General features: G+C 48.5%; 1 protein-coding gene across 1 annotated transcript in view; it reads left to right on the forward strand.

The window, feature by feature from the left end:
- Nucleotides 1-27,001, forward strand: part of LOC306770991 (piezo-type mechanosensitive ion channel component 2-like) — a 76,309-nt gene that overhangs the window by 22,276 nt on the left and 27,032 nt on the right. Inside the window, 12 exon segments of the mRNA XM_079260011.1 lie at nt 1,851-1,959; nt 4,822-5,057; nt 7,508-7,656; nt 8,985-9,063; nt 9,139-9,233; nt 12,532-12,728; nt 13,471-13,628; nt 13,703-13,879; nt 13,952-14,065; nt 14,150-14,350; nt 14,439-14,643; nt 15,159-15,260. Coding sequence (XP_079116137.1) covers nt 1,851-1,959; nt 4,822-5,057; nt 7,508-7,656; nt 8,985-9,063; nt 9,139-9,233; nt 12,532-12,728; nt 13,471-13,628; nt 13,703-13,879; nt 13,952-14,065; nt 14,150-14,350; nt 14,439-14,643; nt 15,159-15,260 — 1,822 coding nt within the window.

Below are 27,001 nucleotides of genomic sequence, written 5' to 3' on the forward strand. Positions count from 1 at the left end.
TGACGCTGATCCTGACGCTGATCCTGACTCTGACTCTGACGCTGATCCTGACTCTGACTCTAATCCTGACTCTGACCCTGACCCTGACGCTGACGCTGACTCTGATCCTGACTCTGACGCTGACTCTAATCCTGACTCTGACTCTGATCCTGACTCTGACGCTGATCCTGACTCTGACGCTGACTCTAATCCTGACGCTGACCCTGACTCTGACTCTGACGCTGATCCTGACTCTGACGCTGATCCTGACTCTGACGCTGATCCTGACGCTGATCCTGACTCTGACTCTGACGCTGATCCTGACTCTGACTCTAATCCTGACTCTGACCCTGACCCTGACGCTGACGCTGACTCTGATCCTGACTCTGACGCTGACTCTAATCCTGACTCTGACTCTGATCCTGACTCTGACGCTGATCCTGACTCTGACGCTGATCCTGACTCTGACGCTGACTCTAATCCTGACTCTGACTCTGATCCTGACTCTGACGCTGATCCTGACTCTGACGCTGATCCTGACTCTGACGCTGATCCTGACTCTGACGCTGACTCTAATCCTGACTCTGACTCTGATCCTGACTCTGACGCTGATCCTGACTCTGACGCTGACTCTAATCCTGACGCTGACCCTGACTCTGACTCTGACGCTGATCCTGACTCTGACGCTGATCCTGACTCTGACGCTGATCCTGACTCTGACTCTAATCCTGACTCTGACCCTGACCCTGACGCTGACGCTGACTCTGATCCTGACTCTGATCCTGACTCTGACGCTGACTCTAATCCTGACTCTGACTCTGATCCTGACTCTGACGCTGATCCTGACTCTGACGCTGACTCTAATCCTGACGCTGATCCTGACTCTGACTCTGACGCTGATCCTGACTCTGATCCTGACTCTGATCCTGACTCTGACCCTGACGCTGACTCTGACTCTAATCCTGACTCTGATCCTGACTCTGACGCTGATCCTGACTCTGACGCTGACTCTAATCCTGACTCTGATCCTGACTCTGACGCTGACGCTGATCCTGACTCTGACTCTGATCCTGACTCTGACGCTGATCCTGACTCTGACGCTGACTCTAATCCTGACGCTGATCCTGACTCTGACGCTGATCCTGACTCTGACGCTGACTCTAATCCTGACGCTGATCCTGACTCTGACGCTGACGCTGATCCTGACTCTGACTCTGATCCTGACTCTGACGCTGATCCTGACTCTGACGCTGACTCTAATCCTGACGCTGATCCTGACTCTGACGCTGACGCTGATCCTGACTCTGACTCTGATCCTGACTCTGACGCTGATCCTGACTCTGACGCTGACTCTAATCCTGACGCTGATCCTGACTCTGACTCTGATCCTGACTCTGACGCTGATCCTGACTCTGACGCTGACTCTAATCCTGACGCTGATCCTGACTCTGACGCTGACTCTAATCCTGACGCTGATCCTGACTCTAATCCTGACGCTGATCCTGACTCTGACGCTGACGCTGATCCTGACGCTGATCCTGACTCTGACGCTGATCCTGACTCTGACGCTGATCCTGACTCTGACGCTGATCCTGACTCTGACGCTGATCCTGACTCTGATCCTGACTCTGATCCTGACTCTGACGCTGACCCTGACCCTGACGCTGACTCTGACTCTAATCCTGACTCTGATCCTGACTCTGACGCTGACGCTGATCCTGACTCTGACTCTAATCCTGACTCTGACCCTGACGCTGACGCTGACTCTGATCCTGACTCTGACTGTGACTCTTACGCTGACGCTGATGCTGATGCTGACTCTGACTCTGATTCTGATCAATAGTGTTTGGACTAAAACGTTGTTGTTGCAGCTGGTGTGTCTGTTGACTTTCTGGCTGCTTCTGCGTCAGTCTCTGACTGAGAAAAGAGACAGACAGAAGGAGGCAAACCTGTCTGACATCTCCGTTCATATAAAGCAAGGTAAGTCTATCTGTCTGATCACCTGTCTGTCTGTCTGATCACCTGTCTGTCTGTCTGTCTATCTGTCTGATCACCTGTCTGTCTGTCTATCTGTCTGATCACATGTCTGTCTGTCTGATCACATGTCTGTCTGTCTGATCACCTGTCTATCTGTCTGATCACCTGTCTGTCTGTCTGTCTGTCTGTCTGATCACCTGTCTGTCTGTCTGTCTGTCTGATCACCTGTCTGTCTGTCTGTCTGTCTGATCACCTGGCTGTCTGTCTGATCACCTGTCTGTCTGTCTGATCACTTGTCTATCTGTCTGATCACCTGGCTGTCTGTCTGATCACCTGGCTATCTGTCTGATCACTTGTCTATCTGTCTGATCACTTGGCTATCTGTCTGATCACCTGTCTGTCTGTCGGATCACCTGTCTGTCTGTCTGTCTGTCGGATCACCTGTCTGTCTGTCTGTCTGTCTGATCACCTGTCTGTCTGTCTATCTGTCTGATCACCTGTCTGTCTGTCTGTTGGATCACCTGTCTGTCTGTCGGATCACCTGTCTGTCTGTCTGTCTGTCTGATCACCTGTCTGTCTGTCTATCTGTCTGATCACCTGTCTGTCTGTCTATCTGTCTGATCACCTGTCTGTCTGTCTATCTGTCTGATCACCTGTCTGTCTGTCTGATCACATGTCTGTCTGTCTGTCTATCTGTCTGATCACCTGTCTGTCTGTCTATCTGTCTGATCACATGTCTGTCTGTCTATCTGTCTGATCACCTGTCTGTCTGTCTATCTGTCTGATCACCTGTCTATCTGTCTGATCACCTGTCTGTCTGTCTGATCACCTGTCTATCTGTCTGATCACCTATCTGTCTATCTGTCTGATCACCTGTCTGTCTGTCTGATCACCTGTCTGTCTGTCTGTCTATCTGTCTGATCACCTGTCTGTCTGTCTATCTGTCTGATCACATGTCTGTCTGTCTGATCACATGTCTGTCTGTCTGATCACCTGTCTATCTGTCTGATCACCTGTCTGTCTGTCTGTCTGTCTGTCTGATCACCTGTCTGTCTGTCTGTCTGTCTGATCACCTGTCTGTCTGTCTGTCTGTCTGATCACCTGTCTGTCTGTCTGTCTGTCTGATCACCTGGCTGTCTGTCTGATCACCTGTCTGTCTGTCTGATCACTTGTCTATCTGTCTGATCACCTGGCTGTCTGTCTGATCACCTGGCTATCTGTCTGATCACTTGTCTATCTGTCTGATCACTTGGCTATCTGTCTGATCACCTGTCTGTCTGTCGGATCACCTGTCTGTCTGTCTGTCTGTCGGATCACCTGTCTGTCTGTCTGTCTGTCTGATCACCTGTCTGTCTGTCTATCTGTCTGATCACCTGTCTGTCTGTCTGTTGGATCACCTGTCTGTCTGTCGGATCACCTGTCTGTCTGTCTGTCTGTCTGATCACCTGTCTGTCTGTCTATCTGTCTGATCACCTGTCTGTCTGTCTATCTGTCTGATCACCTGTCTGTCTGTCTATCTGTCTGATCACCTGTCTGTCTGTCTATCTGTCTGATCACCTGTCTGTCTGTCTGATCACATGTCTGTCTGTCTGTCTATCTGTCTGATCACCTGTCTGTCTGTCTATCTGTCTGATCACATGTCTGTCTGTCTATCTGTCTGATCACCTGTCTGTCTGTCTATCTGTCTGATCACCTGTCTATCTGTCTGATCACCTGTCTGTCTGTCTGTCTGTCTGATCACCTGTCTGTCTGTCTATCTGTCTGATCACCTGTCTGTCTGTCTGATCACCTGTCTGTCTGTCTGTCTGATCACATGTCTATCTGTCTGATCACCTGTCTGTCTGTCTGTCTGTCTGTCTGATCACATGTCTATCTGTCTATCTGTCTATCTGTCTGATCACCTGTCTGTCTGTCTGTCGGATCACCTGTCTGTCTGTCGGATCACCTGTCTGTCTGTCTGTCTGTCTGTCTGTCTGATCACCTGTCTGTCTGTCTATCTGTCTGATCACATGTCTATCTGTCTGATCACCTGTCTGTCTGTCTGTCTGTCTGATCACCTGTCTGTCTGTCTATCTGTCTGATCACCTGTCTATCTGTCTGATCACCTGTCTGTCTGTCTGATCACATGTCTGTCTGTCTGATCACCTGTCTATCTGTCTGATCACCTATCTGTCTGTCTGTCTGATCACCTGTCTGTCTGTCTATCTGTCTGATCACATGTCTATCTGTCTGATCACCTGTCTGTCTGTCTGTCTGTCTGATCACATGTCTATCTGTCTGATCACCTGTCTGTCTGTCTGTCTGTCTGATCACCTGTCTGTCTGTCTATCTGTCTGATCACCTGTCTATCTGTCTGATCACATGTCTGTCTGTCTGATCACCTGTCTATCTGTCTGATCACCTATCTGTCTATCTGTCTGATCACATGTCTGCCTGTCTGATCACCTGTCTATCTGTCTGATCACCTATCTGTCTATCTGTCTGATCACCTATCTGTCTATCTGTCTGATCACATGTCTGTCTGTCTGATCACCTGTCTATCTGTCTGATCACCTATCTGTCTATCTGTCTGATCACCTATCTGTCTATCTGTCTGATCACATGTCTGTCTGTCTGATCACCTGTCTGTCTGTCTGATCACCTGTCTGTCTATCTGTCTGATCACATGTCTGTCTGTCTGATCACCTGTCTGTCTGTCTGATCACCTGTCTGTCTATCTGTCTGATCACTTGTCTATCTGTCTGATCACATGTCTGTCTGTCTGATCACCTGTCTATCTGTCTGATCACCTGTCTGTCTGTCTGTCTGATCACATGTCTGCCTGTCTGATCACCTGTCGGTATGACTCCACATCCTGCTCTACAGAGGATTTGGATCAGAAGAAGAATAAGGAAGAGATGTCCTATGAAGATGTGCTTCTTCGGGGTGGAGGAGGACAAGGTCAAATGGAGGCTCTCGTTGCCGTGGTTACCAGGATGTTTGTGAAATACTGGATTTATGTGTGTGGGATCATGTTCTTCTTCGTCAGCTTCGAGGGGAAAATCGTCCTCTACAAAGTTATCTACATGGTCATGTTCCTCTGCTGTGTGGCCCTCTACCAGGTACTACGCATTTTACTACTGTCCCAGTACTATTACTACTCTTCATCCCAGGTAGTACTACTACTGTCTCAGGTACTACTACTGTCCCAAGTACTACTACCAGTGTTCCAGGTACTGCTATTATTACTATTGTCCATCTCAGGGACTATATATTGGGACTATATATCTACTGTCCCATGTACTACGACTGCTGTCCCAGGTACTACTACTGTCCCAAATACTACTACAACTGTCCATCCCAGGTACTATTCTTACTGTCCCATGTACGACTACGACTGCCCCAAGTACTACTACCACTGTTCCAGGTACTGCTACTACTACTACTGTCCATCTCAGGGACTATATTTACTTTCCCAGATACTACTACTGTCCCAGATAAAACTACTACTGTCCACTATAGTACTATTACTACTGTCCCAGGTACTACTACTACTACTGTCCCAGGTACTACTACTACTGTCCATCCCAGTACTATTACTACTGTCCCAGGTACTACTACTACTGTCCATCCCAGGTACTATTACTACTGTCACAGGTACTACTACTACTACTGTCCATCCCAGGTACTACTACTACTGTCACAGGTACTACTACCACTACTGTCCATCCCAGGTACTACTACTACTGTCCCAGGTACTACTACTACTGTCCATCCCAGGTACTACTACTATTGTCCCAGGTACTACTACTACTGTCCATCCCAGGTACTATTACTACTGTCCCAGGTACTACTACTACTACTGTCCATCCCAGGTACTATTACTACTGTCACAGGTACTACTACCACTACTGTCCATCCCAGGTACTATTACTACTGTCCCAGGTACTACTACTACTGTCCCAGGTACTACTACTACTGTCCATCCCAGGTACTATTACTACTGTCCCAGGTACTACTACTACTACTGTCCATCCCAGGTACTATTACTACTGTCACAGGTACTACTACCACTACTGTCCATCCCAGGTACTACTACTACTGTCCCAGGTACTACTACTACTACTGTCCATCCCAGGTACTACTACTACTGTCCCAGGTACTACTACTACTGTCCATCCCAGGTACTACTACTACTGTCCCAGGTACTACTACTACTACTGTCCATCCCAGGTACTACTACTACTGTCCCAGGTACTACTACTACTACTGTCCATCCCAGGTACTACTACTACTGTCCCAGGTACTACTACTACTGTCCCAGGTACTACTACTACTGTCCATCCCAGGTACTATTACTACTGTCCCAGGTACTACTACTACTGTCCCAGGTACTACTACTACTGTCCTTCCCAGGTACTATTACTACTGTCCCAGGTACTACTACTACTACTGTCCATCCCAGGTACTATTACTACTGTCCCAGGTACTATTACTACTGTCCCAGGTACTACTACTACTGTCCATCCCAGGTACTATTACTACTCTCCCAGGTACTATTACTACTCTCCCAGGTACTATTACTACTGTCCCAGGTACTACTACTACTGTCCATCCCAGGTACTATTACTACTCTCCCAGGTACTATTACTACTCTCCCAGGTACTACTACTACTGTCCCAGGTACTACTACTACTGTCCATCCCAGGTACTACTACTACTACTGTCCCAGGTACTACTACTACTGTCCATCCCAGGTACTATTACTACTACTGTCCCAGGTACTACTACTACTGTCCATCCCAGGTACTATTACTACTCTCCCAGGTACTACTACTACTGTCCCAGGTACTACTACTACTGTCCATCCCAGGTACTATTACTACTCTCCCAGGTACTACTACTACTGTCCCAGGTACTACTACTACTGTCCATCCCAGGTACTATTACTACTGTCCCAGGTACTACTACTACTACTGTCCATCCCAGGTACTACTACTACTACTGTCCCAGGTACTACTACTACTGTCCATCCCAGGTACTATTACTACTCTCCCAGGTACTATTACTACTGTCCCAGGTACTACTACTACTGTCCCAGGTACTACTACTACTGTCCAGGCACAAGTCTGCAGATGTAGTCTGAAGTGAGTCAGGTGCGTTGCAGCAGGGAGACTCCTAACTACTGCAGTACTACACCCCTCGATGGCTGGAGCTGCCACCCTTCATATACTCATTACTAGTTCTACTAGTACTACTGTTTCCCCAGATACTACTGTTTATAATAATAATGTTTATAAAGTACTTACCACTACAACTAATAACACTGTTAACTATACTACTCTAATTACTACTATACTAGTACTTTACTACGAACATGCGTACTTGAACTGCAAATACTGCTACTGTAGTACTGCCAGTCCTTCCACTATTACACCAAGAACTACTGCAAGTACTACTGTAAATGTGCAGATACTCCGGTAAAGTTGGTGGGCGGGGCTTCAGGCTGTCTCAGCTCTCTGATTGGATGACTGTAAATATTGATTAGGGATGGATCTGCTTGTACTTTCAGCTGAACTATGAGCGTTGGCGTGCCTTGCTCAGAGGTTTCTGGGTAGCTGTAGTGGTTTACTCTATGCTGGTCCTCATCCTGGTCTACACCTTCCAGTTCCCCTCATCTCCTCATACCTGGAGTTACTACACTGGACTGAGCACGGACAGGTTTGTACACCTTCACACACACCTGTTGCTGTGAGCCAATCAGGAGGCGGTTGACATTTACCTTGGTAGAAACCACACTCGATGGGGACTCAGCTGTGTTTGGCCTCCAGCGGGGTCTTCCTCAGTCCTGTGAACACACTGAGGAAGACTCTGTAGAGGTTCGGATCATTTCAGTTCCCTCGTGTGCATCACTGAGCTCCAGTCCAGGAAGTGAACAGGTTCCTAAGCTGATCGTAGCGTCGTCTCACACGGTTCTGTTGAGTTTCTCTGGTGCTGCTTCCAGTTTTCTGAGTCCTGCTCATGTCCTGATCCATCTGCTTACCTGTCTCATCGCCTGACAGAAGCTTCCGTGTTGTTCAGACAGGTTCTGAGCTGGAAGCGGGATGGAACTGCTTCCTACTGGGAAACCTTAATGTTTACGGCCATCTGTTGGTGGATGTGTTTGGTACCCTCATAGACTGTATATAAAAGATGGGCGGAGCCTCCGTGACGTCACCCGTAGGTTTCTGAAGAGCTGAATTGAAGCTCGGTGGGCGGTTCCTACCATCACCATCTTGGCAGGGGCATGCATGTCGTCTCGCCCGGAAAATACAAATATGGGCAAAGAGGCGGAGTTGAGAGGGGGGCTGTGAGCGTCATGGTGGATGATTGACATCGAGCGAACTCCGAGCTTTCTGTAGCTAAGAGCTAACCAAGCTAACCCGGAGATAACAGGAGCTAACCAGCTAACGGAGGTAAGCAGGCTAAAGCTAAGTCACATTGTTAACTGGCTAAAAGCCGCGGTTGTTCTACGTTCTTCTGACTTGAAGCGGGAGATCGGGTACCTGTCAATCAAAACCTATTAAACCTAAAATGGATTTTTGAACCAGGCTGTAAACATGTTTATTTCCGCTGTGAAGTTGGTCTTTTTAACATAGGAGTCTATGGGGATTTGCTCTGTTTTGCAGAATCCTGCAGTTTTATGCACCTCCGCATAGGCTTGACTTTTGACCGCTGGAGGCTCCGTACGTCCTTCATATACGTCTCTGTGTGGACACACAGAGCTTCTCTGAACCCTGCAGGGCCACAAAGCTGGAATCCTGAGGGGAGCGTCTCATACTTAGGGAACAGTACGCCCTTTAGGATCCTGCATGACGTCCTAAAGGTCTGCAGGTCTGTGCTGACCTGATTGGAAGCAACCAGGTCAACTATAAACCCGTTGATGGTGTCCCTCTTGTCCACAGTGACATGCTGTCGGTGGACTGAACATGGACAGCTGGGTGTGAAGGTGTCCACCTCAGATGAATGTGTCCTCCCTGACCGGTCTTCTCTGTGTGTCGTTGTTTCAGATTGGAAGATGTCGGGCTTGAAAAGTTCTCCATTCCAGTCCTCTTCACCAGAATCTTCATCCCCGCAGCCTTTCTCCTGGTAAGGTGTTGACTGATGCATGTGCAGCTTCTTTGTTGGTTACCATGGAAACGCCACGTGCTGTCCATTCTACAGGTGTGCATCATTCACCTGCATTACTTCCATGAACCGTTCCTGCAGCTGACCGACCTGAAGACAGTGGTGGACACACACAACAGCACCATTACCAGGTCGTCCTCTCACATGTCTGTCACCTGTCTTTCACTGTTTTCTCAGTTCATATGCTGGCGTGTGTCTTGCAGCAGTTCTTTGCTTCCTTGTTCGGTGTGTAATTACGTGGATGCTTGCTGACTTCTACCGCAGTACTTGTGAACATTAGTCCAAAGAACAAAATTGTTATTAGTCGATCATCAAAGGTGTACAACATCTCCAGGTTCACCTCCAGATCTCTTGGTGCTCCCTGGATTGCCATCGGCAACGGAAGGCGAGGAGGTCGGCGTACAGGGTTGCAGCTGCCTGTCAGCTAAGCTGAGGAAGCAGCCGCGCAGGGCTCCAGGCATATTTCTATTCAATGCCAGATCAATCAGCAGCTAAATAGATTAACTGGAGCTATAATGCTCTTAATGAACATCAACGTGTCCAGTCATCCTCGTCATCACTGAGGATGTCCATCAGGCAGGCTTAAAAACTGACCCAACTTCACATAATATCTTCAATATGTTGGAATACACTCAACTGTGTGTATTCCAACATAAAGAATGTTTACACATCCGGACCTGTCAGACCACCCGTTTAAGTTTATGTTCCCAGTATGCATCCCTCCCACAAGGCATGCAAACGCTGTCGCAGAGACCGTCAAAACATGTCCTGAGGGGTCTTCTCTGAGCTGCAACACGGCTCTGGAAGCACCATATGGGATTTATATGAGCCTGAGAACTTAGACACTTACATGACTGTTTAATTATATAAGACACCTTTTATGGACTCTGTGATTGTTGACAAGAACATCAGTGTTTTCATTCATTCATTCATTTTCCTAAGCGCTTAATCCAATGAAGGGTTGCATGGAAGCTGGAGCCTATCCCAGCAGTCTTTGAGTGAAAGGCAGGGTACACCGTGGACAGATCACCAGTCCTTCACAGGGCCACACAGAGACAAAAAACCACTCACACTCACTCCTAGGGGCAATTTATGTAATTTAGCCAATCAACCTAACATGCATGTCTTTGGACGGTGGGAGGAAGCTGGAATACCCAGAGAGAACCCGTGCATACACGGGGAGAACACGGCTGCTGTAGCTCAGGAGGAAGAGCAGTCGGCTTGTAACTAGAAAGTTGGGAGTTTGATTCCCCTGACTATGTGCCGAAGTGTCCTTGGGCAAGACACTGAACCCTAAGTTGCCCCCCGATGTGCCTATCGTGGTATTAGCGTGTATGTAAGTCGCTTTGGATAAAAGCGTCTGCTAAATGACTGTAGAATAGAATAGAATACAATAGGACATGCAAACTCCACACAGAAAGGCCACTGTCCAAACCTTACCCCAGCCGAGGATCGAACCACCATGCCACTGTGCAGCCTCAAATCAGGGTTTTCTCTAACCAGGAACCCTGGATGATCAATGAAGTCTGATCACTTCTCAGGGCAGCTGACAACAGGTTAATAACTGCGGTGGCGTGTTATTATCCTGACGTGAGACAGACACCTGGATCAGTGAATCTGAAGAAAGCAGCTGGACTTGATGGGGCACCTGGGAAGAAACTTGAAGCTTTGTGATCTTCAGTTGATCTCTAGCACAAGCTGAAGTACCAACTGGCCGGAAATCCTCAGTTATCATCCTCTACCCAAATATCCACCACTACATTCATTTTCTGTAGCGCTATTACCAATAAACATCGCAGGAAAGCTGGAGTCAACCCAGCAATCACCCGGCGAGAGGCAGGTTCACCTAGACAGGTCGCCAGTCCATCGCAGGATTCCACCACAGACAGACTCAATGACTACAGGCCAGTTGCACTCACACCTGTAAGTATGAAAACATCATCAGTCTAGTCTCCCCCTGTTGTGGAATATTCTATGCTATTGGTGCTACAGAAAGGAGGCAGCAGCTGATGGCAAAGAGACTACATTTATTACAGACTGACATAGATTCAGAATGGGACGAGGGGAAGACCTGTCTTCAGAAGGAGCCTTCTGCTAATATCGGATCATCCCTGCAGCAACACTTCTTTACATGGGAAGGCATGTCACAAGTTGCTGATTATACACTGTCCAAGCTGACTGCTGGTGACTGCTGCTGTTGATAAAGTTGCTATGTTACTTCAACAAGTATCATTGTTTGCCAGATGCAGAAGTTGACCTTGGATCCAATCTAACTTCCACACCCCCACCCCAAGATTTACACCAACATCAGTTAGATTATTGATAAAGCAGATCTACAGACCATGGTGCCATTGCTCTCCACTAAACCATCAGTGGAACTATAGAAGAAGTTGTCTCCCAAGAACGGAACAGCAAACCGTCCGCATCTTCGACTGCCTCACCTAGATGGTCTAAACTAGGGCTGGTCCAGTCCGGTATGCGTTCTCCAGTTAAAGTCTGCTTACCAGGCTTCTGCAGAGCTGAGATGAGGGAATTCACTCACTTGATTCAAGTGTGTTGGAGAAAATGTGGATCTAAATGTTGCAGGATGGTAGCTCTCGAGGACCAAACTCGCCTGTCTCCTGGTATGACTACAGGGTATGCTGCTTATTCCCCCCGCAGAGTAGAAGGCTCTGCAGAGAGAGACTGACTGTCCATCCATCCATCTATCCATCCATCCATCTATCCATCCATCCATCCATCTATCCGTCCATCCATCCATCTATCCATCCATCCATCCATCCATCCATCCATCCATCTATCCGTCCATCCATCCATCCATCCATCCATCTATCCGTCCATCCATCCATCCATCCATCCATCCATCCATCCATCCATCCATCCATCCATCTATCCGTCCATCCATCCATCCATCCATCCATCCATCTATCCATCCATCCATCCATCCATCCATCCGTCCATCTATCCGTCCATCCATCCATCCATCCATCCATCCATCCATCCATCTATCCGTCCATCCATCCATCCATCCTTCCATCCATCCATCCACTGACAGCACAGAAACAGATCAGCATCCACCCAACCCATGGCTAATGCCAGATACCTCAGCAAAGCCTCGGCCATCACCAGCGAGTGTCCATCCAGGCTGTTAAACCTCCTGAAAGCAGTAAAGTTCGCTTAAAGTCTGGACCAGACTAACAGAACAGACTAAAGACCAGCTTTTTTCCTCACACCAATCCCTGCAGTGAATGGACTTGAATGCATCGTGTACAGTTAGTTGATCATGTGCAATATTTTTAATTTGACATTATTTTTATTCTTTATGAACCTTTTATAAACTATAGTTTCTGTGTATAAAGACTGTCTTGAATCCAACTTGGACCTGTCTCTGACTCGTCTCTCACTGCGTTCTCACCTGTCTCGCTGCAGGTTGGTCCACTCCGATGGCAGTCTGGTCGACTTGTCTCTGATTGCAGCTCCTCAGCTCCCCCAGCAGGAAGAAATGACTGGAGAACAGGAGGACAGAGAGGAGGAGACAGATAAAAAGTGCATAAAGGAGGAAGAGCAGGAAGAGGAAGATTACCCCTCTATGTTTGACAGGGAAACCCTGTCTGACCACCTCACAGGTAACCCCATGATGCCGTCACCTGACTGTTTGGGACTAAAACAGGAAGTAATGTCTGTAGCTCCCAGTCGAATAAACAGTCTTTACTGATGGTCCGGAGTGGTTTTTATTTATTCAGCCATTAAACCTTCATAGACCAACGTAAGGGCTAAACGGCACAATCACAAAGAAAACAAACGTTACATTTCTGACATAAATTCAGTTACATACATTAACTTATAGCATCTAGCTTTAGTTACATATCCATTTCTAATTTCTCATATGACAGAAGATGGAGATTTAATGTAGCTTGTTGCCACATTCGACTGGTGCTGATACTGGTAATGTCCCGTTTATTATACCTTAAACTATGTTTTTCTTCTGTGTCGTTCACTAAACTGTATGGCCGTTTCTTTCGTTGCAGTTAGTTACCTTTAGTTACCATTAGTTACAGTTAGTTACCACTAGTTACTGTTAGTTACCATTACTTACTATTAGTTACAATTAGTTACCGTTAGTTACCATTAGCTACTGTTAGTTACCATTAGTTACTATTAGTTAGCGTTAGTTACCATTAGTTACCGTTAGTTATCGTTAGTTGCCATTAGTTACCGTTATCAACATCTGTTAAAACCCTCTCAGAATTAAACAGTTCTACATTTACAGGAACAATGCTATGATTAATATGTTCACATTTAAAGGTGAAACTAAAAATATAAACTCCTGTCAACAATCTTAACAACGTCCTTGTTCCTGGTGGACAGACCTGGTGTCCTGGAGGTTGGTGGTGGACCGTCTGTCTGTCTTGTTCTTGCACTTCCTGCTCTCCCTTCAGCGCCTGCAGTGCCTCCTCTGGTGGCTGCTGGAACTGCACATTGTGAAGATCGTGTCCTCCTTCATGATCTGGATCTGCGTGCGGGAGGTCAGTGTCTACACTCATCTGTCTGTTTAAAGCTGTGTGTTCTTCTCACACCATCACCTGTCTGTGTATCCCAGGTGTGTGTGTTTAACCTGCTGTTCGTGCTCTGTGTGGCCGTGGCTCTGCCCTGCAGGGCCTGGCGCCCCCTGCTGTCCGGAGTCTGCACTGTCTGGACCTGCGTGGTGACCGTTTGTAAGATGTTGTATCAACTGAAGGTCGTCCAGCCAATCAGTTACTCCTCCAACTGCACCATGGTAACCATGGCAACAGCATCACGTACCGGAGTGTGACATGGCTGTCTGCTTGACTCGTCTGTCCCTCTGCAGCCAGGTAACGCCAGCATCGACCTGTCCCACTCGGCTCTCTACTCTGGGCCGATTGACCCCGCCCACTGGGTGGGGCTTCGTAAGACGGAGGGGAAGCTGCTGGACTATTTGAGGGTAAAGAGCGGAACACCGCCAGCAGATACCGACACGTGATGGACCATCAGCAGATAATAACACCATACTTGTGTTCCTCTACAGAACAATCTGATAATGCTAGCGCTGTTAGCCTTTGAGGTGACAGTTTACAGACACCAGGAGCTCTACCGTCTCCGACATGATAAAGTCCCACCCCCCACCAGGACCGTCTTTCATGACGTCACCAGGTGTCACCTGGACGACAGTGTGCTGAGCTGCATGAAGTATTTCCTCAACTACTTCTTCTACAAGTTTGGTCTGGAGGTTAGCAGCAGAAGCATTAGCATAGCGGCAGAGTATTCCTCTTTAGGACTGAGTGACTCCTCCTCCTCTTCCTCCTCTTCCTCTCCAGACCTGCTTCTTGTTGGCCGTGAATGTAATTGGTCAGCGAATGGATCTGTTTGCTGTCGGCCACGCCCTCAGCCTCATTGCGGTCCTGTCACATCGCAGCAGGAAGCGCATAGCATCGGTGTGGCGGCGGTATTGCTACTTCGTTTCAGGGCTGCTGTTCTTCCAGTACATCCTGTGCATCGGATTCCCTCCTGCAGTCTGTAAAGGTACGGACTCACCTGAAGTCAACATGTTCACTCCTGTTCCTGCCTCATGAACCCATGTGTAGGTTTACATTTCTTGCACATGGCTCTAGCGCTACATGGCAACGCCTATGTCTGACCAGCAGATGTCCTCTGCCGTTAAAGTTCTTGTGTTCTCATTCTCACATGAAAGTCTTTTGGAGAAAAGCGTCTCCACCCTTTTTTAAAACGACAGCAGTGCCGTCTTATAACCACGAGCCAGCTGTTTCCCAGCAGTTGTTATCAACCGGAGCATCAGAGGAACATTTCATGGTATCATGGACTTTCTGTTAGATTGATGATAACTTTATGTCTTATCTCTTTTTGTTTTTGTTCATAAGAAAGCTGGACAGAATAACTGATAACTGGCCAAGTTAGCCCAACGCTGAACCAGAAAATGATCTTTAAAAATGAAAATGTTTTTGAACTTTGTTTATATTTGGCCTAAATGTTTGATTGGCTGAACTCGCCGCTGAGTTTTCTTTGCTGTTGGTTGACAGATTATCCTTGGAGACCTCCATCCTCAAACGTAGAGTCCAATCTGGTGAAGTGGCTCTTCCTGCCTGATTACCTGACACGTCCCAATGCAGTCTTCCTCCTGTGTAAGACCATCATCATCATCATCATCATCATCATCATCATCATCATCATCATCATCATCATCATCATCAAGACTTAGTCATACTTTACAGTCCCAGTGACAGAAAGCATCATATGGCTCTGACACACAGTAACAGACGTCAGGGGACTCAGCCACATGGTCTGGGTCCTGGGAAACCAATCCAGACTCCAGACTAGAGTCCAGTCCAGGCTCCAGACTAGAGTCCAGTCCAGGCTCCAGACTAGAATCCAGTCCAGGCTCCAGACTAGGGTCCAGTCCAGGCTCCAGACTAGAGTCCAGTCCAGACTCCAGACTAGTCCAGAGTCCAGAATAGAATCCAGTCCAGTCTCCAGACTAGAATCCAGTCCAGACTCCAGACTAGTCCAGACTCCAGACTAGAGTCCAGTCCAGACTCCAGACTAGAATCCAGTCCAGTCTCCAGACTAGTCCAGACTCCAGACTAGAGTCCAGTCCAGACTCCAGACTAGAATCCAATCCAAACTCAAGACTAGAATCCAGTCCAGTCTCCAGACTAGAGTCCAGTCCAAACTCAAGACTAGAATCCAGTCCAGTCTCCAGACTAGTCCAGACTCCAGACTAGAGTCCAGTCCAGACTCCAGACTAGAGTCCAGTCCAGACTCCAGACTAGAATCCAGTCCAGACTCCAGACTAGAATCCAGTCCAGACACCAGACTAGACTCTAGTGCAGACTCCAGACTAGACTTTAGTGCAGACTCCAGACTAGAATCCAGTCTAGACTCCAGACTAGAATCCAGTCGAGACTCCAGACTAGTCCAGACTCCTGACTAGAGTCCAGGCCTGACTCCAGACTCTAGACTAAAATCCAGTCCGGACTCCAGACTAGAATCCAGTCAGGACTCCAGACTAGAATCCAGTCCAGTCTACAGGCTAGTCCAGACTACAGACTAGAGTCCAGTCCAGACTCCAGACTAGAATCCAGTCCAGACTCCAGATTAGAATCCAGTCCAGACTCCAGACTATAATCCAGTCCAGACTCCAGACTAGAGTCCAGTCCAGACTCCAGACTAGAATCCAGTCCAGACTCCAGATTAGAATCCAGTCCAGACTCCAGACTATAATCCAGTCCAGACTCCAGACTAGAATCCAGTCCAGACTCCAGATTAGAATCCAGACCAGACTCCAGACTAGAATCCACTCCAGACTCCAGACTAGAATCCAGTGTGGTCTCCAGACAAGAGTCCAGACTAGTCCAGACTCCAGAATAGAGTCTAGCCCAGACTCCAGACTCCAGACTAGAATCCAGTCAGGAATCCAGACTAGAATCCAGTCCAGACTCCAGACAAGTCCAGACTCCCGACTACAGTCCAGTCCTGACTCCAGACTCCAGACTAGAATCCAGTCCAGACTCCAGACTAGAGTCCAGTCCAGACTCTAGACTCAAGACTAGAATCCAGTCCGGACTCCAGACTAGAATCCAGTCCAGACTCCAGGCTAGTCCAGACTCCCGACTAGAGTCCAGTCCTGACTCCAGATTCTAGACTAGAGTCCAGTCCAGACTCCAGACTCCAAACTAAAATCCAGTCCAGACTCCAGAATAGAATCCAGTCCAGTCTCCAGACTAGAATCCAGTCAAGTCTCCAGACTACTCCAGACTCCAGACGAGAGTCTAGTCCATTCTCCAGACTAGAATCCAGTTCATTCTCAAGACTAGTCCAGACTCCAGACTAGAGTCCAGTCCAGACTCCAGACTAGAATCCAGTCGAGACTCCAGACTAGAGTCCAGTCCAGACTCCAGACTAGTCCAGACTCCAGACTAGAGTCCAGTCCAGACTCCAGACTAGAATCCAGTGCAGTCTCCAGACTAGTCCAGACTCCAGACTAGAGTCCAGTCCAAACTCAAGACTAGAATCCAGTCCAGTCTCCAGACTAGTCCAGACTCCAGACTAGAGTCCAGTCCAGACTCCAGACTAGAATCCAGTCCAGACTCCAGACTAGAATCCAGTCCAGACTCCAGACTAGACTCTAGTGCAGACTCCAGACTAGACTTTAGTGCAGACTCCAGACAAGAATCCAGTCTAGACTCCAGACTAGAATCCAGTCGAGACTCCAGACTAGTCCAGACTCCAGACTAGAGTCCAGTCCGGACTCCGGACTAGAATCCAGTCCAGACTCCAGACTAGTCCAGACTCCTGACTAGAGTCCAGTCCTGACTCCAGACTCTAGACTAAAATCCAGTCCGGACTCCAGACTAGAATCCAGTCAGGACTCCAGACTAGAATCCAGTCCAGTCTACAGACTAGTCCAGACTACAGACTAGAGTCCAGTCCAGACTCCAGACTAGAATCCAGTACAGACTCCAGATTAGAATCCAGTCCAGACTCCTGACTATAATCCAGTCCAGACTCCAGACTAGAATCCAGTCAGGACTCAAGACTAGAATCCAGTCCAGACTCCAGACTAAAATCCAGTCTAGACTCCAGAATAGAATCCAGTCCAGTCTCCAGACTAGAATCCAGTCAAGTCTCCAGACTAGTCCAGACTCCAGACGAGAGTCTAGTCCATTCTCCAGACTAGAATCCAGTCCAGTCTCAAGACTAGTCCAGACTCCAGATTGGAGTCCAGTCCAGACTCTAGACTAGAATCCAGTCCAGACTCCAGACTAGAATCCAGTCCAGACTCCAGACTAGAATCCAGTCCAGACTCCAGACTAGTCCAGACTCCAGACTAGAGTCCAGTCCAGACTCCAGACTAGAATCCAGTCCAGTCTCCAGACTAGTCCAGACTCCAGACTAGAGTCCAGTCCAGACCCCAGACTAGAATCCAGTCCAAACTCAAGACTAGAGTCCAGTCCAGTCTCCAGACTAGTCCAGACTTCAGACTAGAGTCCAGTCCAGACTCCAGACTAGAGTCCAGTCCAGACTCCAGACTAGAATCCAGTCCAGACTCCAGACTAGAATCCAGTCCAGACTCCAGACTAGACTCTAGTGCAGACTCCAGACTACACTTTAGTGCAGACTCCAGACTAGAATCCCGTCTAGACTCCAGACTAGAATCCAGTTGAGACTCCAGACTAGTCCAGACTCCAGACTAGAGTCCAGTCCGGACTCCGGACTAGAATCCAGTCCAGACTCCAGACTAGTCCAGACTCCCGACTAGAGTCCAGTCCAGACTCCAGACTCCAAACTAAAATCCAGTCCGGACTCCAGACTAGAATCCAGTCAGGACTCCAGACTAGAATCCAGTCCAGTCTACAGACTAGTCCAGACTACAGACTAGAGTCCAGTCCAGACTCCAGACTAGAATCCAGTACAGACTCCAGATTAGAATCCAGTCCAGACTCCAGACTAGAATCCAGTCCAGACTCCAGACTAGAATCCAGTTCAGACTCTAGAATAGAATCTAGTCCAGTCTCATGACTAGAGTCCAGTCCAGACTCCAGACTAGAATCCAGTCCAGACTCCAGATTAGAATCCAGACCAGACTCCAGACTAGAATCCAGTGCGGTCTCCTGACTAGAATCCAGTCCAGACTCCAGACTAGAATCCAGTGTTGTCTCCAGACTCCAGACTAGAGTCCAGTCCAGACTCCAGACTAGAATCCAGTCCAGACTCCAGACTAAAATCCAGTCTAGTCTCCAGAATAGAATCCAGTCCAGTCTCCAGACTAGAATCCAGTCAAGTCTCCAGACTAGTCCAGACTCCAGACGAGAGTCTAGTCCATTCTCCAGACTAGAATCCAGTCCAGTCTCAAGACTAGTCCAGACTCCAGATTAGAGTCCAGTCCAGACTCTAGACTAGAATCCAGTCCAGACTCCAGACTAGAATCCAGTCCAGACTCCAGACTAGTCCAGACTCCAGACTAGAGTCCAGTCCAGACCCTAGACTAGAATCCAGTCCAAACTCAAGACTAGAGTCCAGTCCAGTCTCCAGACTAGTCCAGACTTCAGACTAGAGTCCAGTCCAGACTCCAGACTAGAATCCAGTCCAGACTCCAGACTAGAATCCAGTCCAGACTCCAGACTAGACTCTAGTGCAGACTCCAGACTACACTTTAGTGCAGACTCCAGACTAGAATCCAGTCTAGACTCCAGACTAGAATCCAGTTGAGACTCCAGACTAGTCCAGACTCCAGACTAGAGTCCAGTCCGGACTCCGGACTAGAATCCAGCTCAGACTCCAGACTAGTCCAGACTACAGACTAGAGTCCAGTCCAGACTCCAGACTAGAATCCAGTACAGACTCCAGATTAGAATCCAGTCAGGACTCCAGACTAGAATCCAGTCCAGACTCCAGACTAGACTCTAGTGCAGACTCCAGACTACACTTTAGTGCAGACTCCAGACTAGAATCCAGTCTAGACTCCAGACTAGAATCCAGTTGAGACTCCAGACTAGTCCAGACTCCAGACTAGAGTCCAGTCCGGACTCCGGACTAGAATCCAGTCCAGACTCCAGACTAGTCCAGACTACAGACTAGAGTCCAGTCCAGACTCCAGACTAGAGTCCAGTCCAGACTCCAGACTCCAAACTAAAATCCAGTCCGGACTCCAGACTAGAATCCAGTCAGGACTCCAGACTAGAATCCAGTCCAGTCTACAGACTAGTCCAGACTACAGACTAGAGTCCAGTCCAGACTCCAGACTAGAATCCAGTACAGACTCCAGATTAGAATCCAGTCCAGACTCCAGACTAGAGTCCAGTCCAGACTCCAGACTAGAATCCAGTTCAGACTCTAGAATAGAATCTAGTCCAGTCTCATGACTAGAGTCCAGTCCAGACTCCAGACTAGAATCCAGTCCAGACTCCAGACTAGAATCCAGTCCAGACTCCAGACTAGTCCAGACTCCAGACTAGAGTCCAGTCCAGACTCCAGACTAGAATCCAGTCCAGTCTCCAGACTAGTCCAGACTCCAGACTAGAGTCCAGTCCAGACCCTAGACTAGAATCCAGTCCAAACTCAAGACTAGAGTCCAGTCCAGTCTCCAGACTAGTCCAGACTTCAGACTAGAGTCCAGTCCAGACTCCAGACTAGAATCCAGTCCAGACTCCAGACTAGAATCCAGTCCAGACTCCAGACTAGACTCTAGTGCAGACTCCAGACTACACTTTAGTGCAGACTCCAGACTAGAATCCAGTCTAGACTCCAGACTAGAATCCAGTTGAGACTCCAGACTAGTCCAGACTCCAGACTAGAGTCCAGTCCGGACTCCGGACTAGAATCCAGTCCAGACTCCAGACTAGTCCAGACTACAGACTAGAGTCCAGTCCAGACTCCAGACTAGAATCCAGTACAGACTCCAGATTAGAATCCAGTCAGGACTCCAGACTAGAATCCAGTCCAGACTCCAGACTAGACTCTAGTGCAGACTCCAGACTACACTTTAGTGCAGACTCCAGACTAGAATCCAGTCTAGACTCCAGACTAGAATCCAGTTGAGACTCCAGACTAGTCCAGACTCCAGACTAGAGTCCAGTCCGGACTCCGGACTAGAATCCAGTCCAGACTCCAGACTAGTCCAGACTACAGACTAGAGTCCAGTCCAGACTCCAGACTAGAGTCCAGTCCAGACTCCAGACTCCAAACTAAAATCCAGTCCGGACTCCAGACTAGAATCCAGTCAGGACTCCAGACTAGAATCCAGTCCAGTCTACAGACTAGTCCAGACTACAGACTAGAGTCCAGTCCAGACTCCAGACTAGAATCCAGTACAGACTCCAGATTAGAATCCAGTCCAGACTCCAGACTAGAGTCCAGTCCAGACTCCAGACTAGAATCCAGTTCAGACTCTAGAATAGAATCTAGTCCAGTCTCATGACTAGAGTCCAGTCCAGACTCCAGACTAGAATCCAGTCCAGACTCCAGATTAGAATCCAGACCAGACTCCAGACTAGAATCCAGTGCGGTCTCCTGACTAGAATCCAGTCCAGACTCCAGACTAGAATCCAGTGTTGTCTCCAGACTCCAGACTAGAGTCCAGTCCAGACTCCAGACTATAATTCAGTCCAGACTGCAGACTAGTCCAGACTCCAGACTAGAGTCTAGTCCAGACTCCAGACTCGAATCCAGTCTGGACTCCAGACTAGAATCCAGTCCAGACTCCAGACTAGTATCCAGTCCAGTCTCCAGACTAGAATCCAGTCAAGTCTCCAGACTAGTCCAGACTCCAGACGAGAGTCTAGTCCATTCTCCAGACTAGAATCCAGTCCAGTCTACAGACTTGTCCAGACTACGGACTAGAGTCCAGTCCAGACTCCAGACTAGAATCCAGTACAGACTCCAGATTAGAATCCAGTCCAGACTCCAGACTATAATCCAGTCCAGACTCCAGACTAGAATCCAGTCCAGACTCCAGACTAGAATCTAGTCCAGTCTCCAGACTAGAGTCCAGTCCAGACTCCAGACTAGAATCCAGTCCAGACTCCAGACTACAATCCAGTCCTGACTCCAGACTAGAATCCAGTCCAGACTCCAGACTAGAATCCAGTCCAGACTCCAGACTAGAATCCAGTCCAGTCTCCAGACTAGAATCCAGTCAAGTCTCCAGACTAGTCCAGACTCCAGACGAGAGTCTAGTCCATTCTCCAGACTAGAATCCAGTCCAGTCTACAGACTTGTCCAGACTACGGACTAGAGTCCAGTCCAGACTCCAGACTAGAATCCAGTCCAGACTCCAGATTAGAATCCAGTCCAGACTCCAGACTATAATCCAGTCCAGACTCCAGACTAGAATCCAGTCCAGACTCCAGACTAGAATCTAGTCCAGTCTCCAGACTAGAGTCCAGTCCAGACTCCAGACTAGAATCCAGTCCAGACTCCAGACAAGTCCAGACTCCCGACTAGAGTCCAGTCCTGACTCCAGATTAGAATCCAGACCAGACTCCAGACTAGAATCCAGTGCGGTCTCCTAAATAGAATCCAGTCCGGACTCCAGACTAGAATCCAGTTTAGTCTCCAGACTCCAGACTAGAGTCCAGTCCAGACTCCAGACTATAATTCAGTCCAGACTGCAGACTAGTCAAGTCTCCAGACTAGTCCAGACTCCAGACGGGAGTCTAGTCCATTCTCCAGACTAGAATCCAGTCCAGTCTACAGACTAGTCCAGACTACGGACAATAGTGCAGTCCAGACTCCAGACTAGAATCCAGTCCAGACTCCAGACTAGAATCCAATCCAGACTCCAGACTAAGGTCCAGGCCAGACTCCAGACTAGAATCTAGTCCAGACTCCAGACTCCAGACTCGAATCCAGTCTGGTCTCCAGACTAGAATCCAGTCAGGAATCCAGACTAGAATCCAGTCCTGACTCCAGACTAAGGATCAGGCCAGATTCCAGAATAGAATCCAGTACAGACTCCAGACTAGAATCTAGTCCAGACTCCAGAATAGAATCCAGTCCAGACTCCAGACTAGAATCCAGTCCAGTCTCCAGATTAGAATCCAGTCCAGACTCCAGACTAGAATCCAGTCCAGACTCCAGACTAGAATTCAGTCCAGACTCCAGAATAGAATCCAGTCCAGACTCCAGACTAGAATCCAGTCCAGACTCCAGACTAGAATCCAATCCAGACTCCAGACTAAGGTCCAGGCCAGACTCCAGACTAGAATCTAGTCCAGACTCCAGACTCCAGACTCGAATCCAGTCTGGTCTCCAGACTAGAATCCAGTCAGGAATCCAGACTAGAATCCAGTCCTGACTCCAGACTAGAATCCAGTCCAGACTCCAGACTAGAATCCAGTCCAGACTCCAGACTAGTCCAGACTCCAGACTAGAGTCCAGTCCAGACTCCAGACTAGAATCCAGTCCAGTCTCCAGACTAGTCCAGACTCCAGACTAGAGTCCAGTCCAGACCCTAGACTAGAATCCAGTCCAAACTCAAGACTAGAGTCCAGTCCAGTCTCCAGACTAGTCCAGACTTCAGACTAGAGTCCAGTCCAGACTCCAGACTAGAATCCAGTCCAGACTCCAGACTAGAATCCAGTCCAGACTCCAGACTAGACTCTAGTGCAGACTCCAGACTACACTTTAGTGCAGACTCCAGACTAGAATCCAGTCTAGACTCCAGACTAGAATCCAGTCCAGACTCCAGACTAGACTCTAGTGCAGACTCCAGACTACACTTTAGTGCAGACTCCAGACTAGAATCCAGTCTAGACTCCAGACTAGAATCCAGTCCAGACTCCAGACTAGTCCAGACTCCAGACTAGAGTCCAGTCCGGACTCCGGACTAGAATCCAGTCCAGACTCCAGACTAGTCCAGACTCCCGACTAAGTCCAGTCCAGACTCCAGACTCCAAACTAAAATCCAGTCCGGACTCCAGACTAGAATCCAGTCAGGACTCCAGACTAGAATCCAGTCCAGTCTACAGACTAGTCCAGACTACAGACTAGAGTCCAGTCCAGACTCCAGACTAGAATCCAGTACAGACTCCAGATTAGAATCCAGTCCAGACTCCAGACTAGAGTCCAGTCCAGACTCCAGACTAGAATCCAGTTCAGACTCTAGAATAGAATCTAGTCCAGTCTCATGACTAGAGTCCAGTCCAGACTCCAGACTAGAATCCAGTCCAGACTCCAGATTAGAATCCAGACCAGACTCCAGACTAGAATCCAGTGCGGTCTCCTGACTAGAATCCAGTCCAGACTCCAGACTAGAATCCAGTGTTGTCTCCAGACTCCAGACTAGAGTCCAGTCCAGACTCCAGACTATAATTCAGTCCAGACTGCAGACTAGTCCAGACTCCAGACTAGAGTCTAGTCCAGACTCCAGACTCGAATCCAGTCTGGACTCCAGACTAGAATCCAGTCCAGACTCCAGACTAGTATCCAGTCCAGTCTCCAGACTAGAATCCAGTCAAGTCTCCAGACTAGTCCAGACTCCAGACGAGAGTCTAGTCCATTCTCCAGACTAGAATCCAGTCCAGTCTACAGACTTGTCCAGACTACGGACTAGAGTCCAGTCCAGACTCCAGACTAGAATCCAGTACAGACTCCAGATTAGAATCCAGTCCAGACTCCAGACTATAATCCAGTCCAGACTCCAGACTAGAATCCAGTCCAGACTCCAGACTAGAATCTAGTCCAGTCTCCAGACTAGAGTCCAGTCCAGACTCCAGACTAGAATCCAGTCCAGACTCCAGACTACAATCCAGTCCTGACTCCAGACTAGAATCCAGTCTGGACTCCAGACTAGAATCCAGTCCAGACTCCAGACTAGAATCCAGTCCAGTCTCCAGACTAGAATCCAGTCAAGTCTCCAGACTAGTCCAGACTCCAGACGAGAGTCTAGTCCATTCTCCAGACTAGAATCCAGTCCAGTCTACAGACTTGTCCAGACTACGGACTAGAGTCCAGTCCAGACTCCAGACTAGAATCCAGTCCAGACTCCAGATTAGAATCCAGTCCAGACTCCAGACTATAATCCAGTCCAGACTCCAGACTAGAATCCAGTCCAGACTCCAGACTAGAATCTAGTCCAGTCTCCAGACTAGAGTCCAGTCCAGACTCCAGACTAGAATCCAGTCCAGACTCCAGACAAGTCCAGACTCCCGACTAGAGTCCAGTCCTGACTCCAGATTAGAATCCAGACCAGACTCCAGACTAGAATCCAGTGCGGTCTCCTAAATAGAATCCAGTCCGGACTCCAGACTAGAATCCAGTTTAGTCTCCAGACTCCAGACTAGAGTCCAGTCCAGACTCCAGACTATAATTCAGTCCAGACTGCAGACTAGTCAAGTCTCCAGACTAGTCCAGACTCCAGACGGGAGTCTAGTCCATTCTCCAGACTAGAATCCAGTCCAGTCTACAGACTAGTCCAGACTACGGACAATAGTGCAGTCCAGACTCCAGACTAGAATCCAGTCCAGACTCCAGACTAGAATCCAATCCAGACTCCAGACTAAGGTCCAGGCCAGACTCCAGACTAGAATCTAGTCCAGACTCCAGACTCGAATCCAGTCTGGTCTCCAGACTAGAATCCAGTCAGGAATCCAGACTAGAATCCAGTCCTGACTCCAGACTAAGGTCCAGGCCAGATTCCAGAATAGAATCCAGTACAGACTCCAGACTAGAATCTAGTCCAGACTCCAGAATAGAATCCAGTCCAGACTCCAGACTAGAATCCAGTCCAGTCTCCAGATTAGAATCCAGTCCAGACTCCAGACTAGAATCCAGTCCAGACTCCAGACTAGAATTCAGTCCAGACTCCAGACTAGACTCTAGTGCAGACTCCAGACTACACTTTAGTGCAGACTCCAGACTAGAATCCAGTCTAGACTCCAGACTAGAATCCAGTTGAGACTCCAGACTAGTCCAGACTCCAGACTAGAGTCCAGTCCGGACTCCGGACTAGAATCCAGTCCAGACTCCAGACTAGTCCAGACTCCCGACTAGAGTCCAGTCCAGACTCCAGACTCCAAACTAAAATCCAGTCCGGACTCCAGACTAGAATCCAGTCAGGACTCCAGACTAGAATCCAGTCCAGTCTACAGACTAGTCCAGACTACAGACTAGAGTCCAGTCCAGACTCCAGACTAGAATCCAGTACAGACTCCAGATTAGAATCCAGTCCAGACTCCAGACTAGAATCCAGTCCAGACTCCAGACTAGAATCCAGTTCAGACTCTAGAATAGAATCTAGTCCAGTCTCATGACTAGAGTCCAGTCCAGACTCCAGACTAGAATCCAGTCCAGACTCCAGATTAGAATCCAGACCAGACTCCAGACTAGAATCCAGTGCGGTCTCCTGACTAGAATCCAGTCCAGACTCCAGACTAGAATCCAGTGTTGTCTCCAGACTCCAGACTAGAGTCCAGTCCAGACTCCAGACTATAATTCAGTCCAGACTGCAGACTAGTCCAGACTCCAGACTAGAGTCTAGTCCAGACTCCAGACTCGAATCCAGTCTGGACTCCAGACTAGAATCCAGTCCAGACTCCAGACTAGAATCCAGTCCAGTCTCCAGACTAGAATCCAGTCAAGTCTCCAGACTAGTCCAGACTCCAGACGAGAGTCTAGTCCATTCTCCAGACTAGAATCCAGTCCAGTCTACAGACTTGTCCAGACTACGGACTAGAGTCCAGTCCAGACTCCAGACTAGAATCCAGTACAGACTCCAGATTAGAATCCAGTCCAGACTCCAGACTATAATCCAGTCCAGACTCCAGACTAGAATCCAGTCCAGACTCCAGACTAGAATCTAGTCCAGTCTCCAGACTAGAGTCCAGTCCAGACTCCAGACTAGAATCCAGTCCAGACTCCAGATTAGAATCCAGACCAGACTCCAGACTAGAATCCAGTGCGGTCTCCTAAATAGAATCCAGTCCAGACTGCAGACTAGAGTCCAGACTCCAGACTACAATCCAGTCCTGACTCCAGACTAGAATCCAGTCCAGACTCCAGACTAGAATCCAGTCCAGACTCCAGACTAGAATCCAGTCCAGTCTCCAGACTAGAATCCAGTCAAGTCTCCAGACTAGTCCAGACTCCAGACGAGAGTCTAGTCCATTCTCCAGACTAGAATCCAGTCCAGTCTACAGACTTGTCCAGACTACGGACTAGAGTCCAGTCCAGACTCCAGACTAGAATCCAGTCCAGACTCCAGATTAGAATCCAGTCCAGACTCCAGACTATAATCCAGTCCAGACTCCAGACTAGAATCCAGTCCAGACTCCAGACTAGAATCTAGTCCAGTCTCCAGACTAGAGTCCAGTCCAGACTCCAGACTAGAATCCAGTCCAGACTCCAGACAAGTCCAGACTCCCGA

The sequence above is a fragment of the Telmatherina bonti genome, assembly GCF_933228915.1.
Source record: "Telmatherina bonti genome assembly, chromosome: 20".
NCBI lineage: Eukaryota > Metazoa > Chordata > Actinopteri > Atheriniformes > Telmatherinidae > Telmatherina > Telmatherina bonti.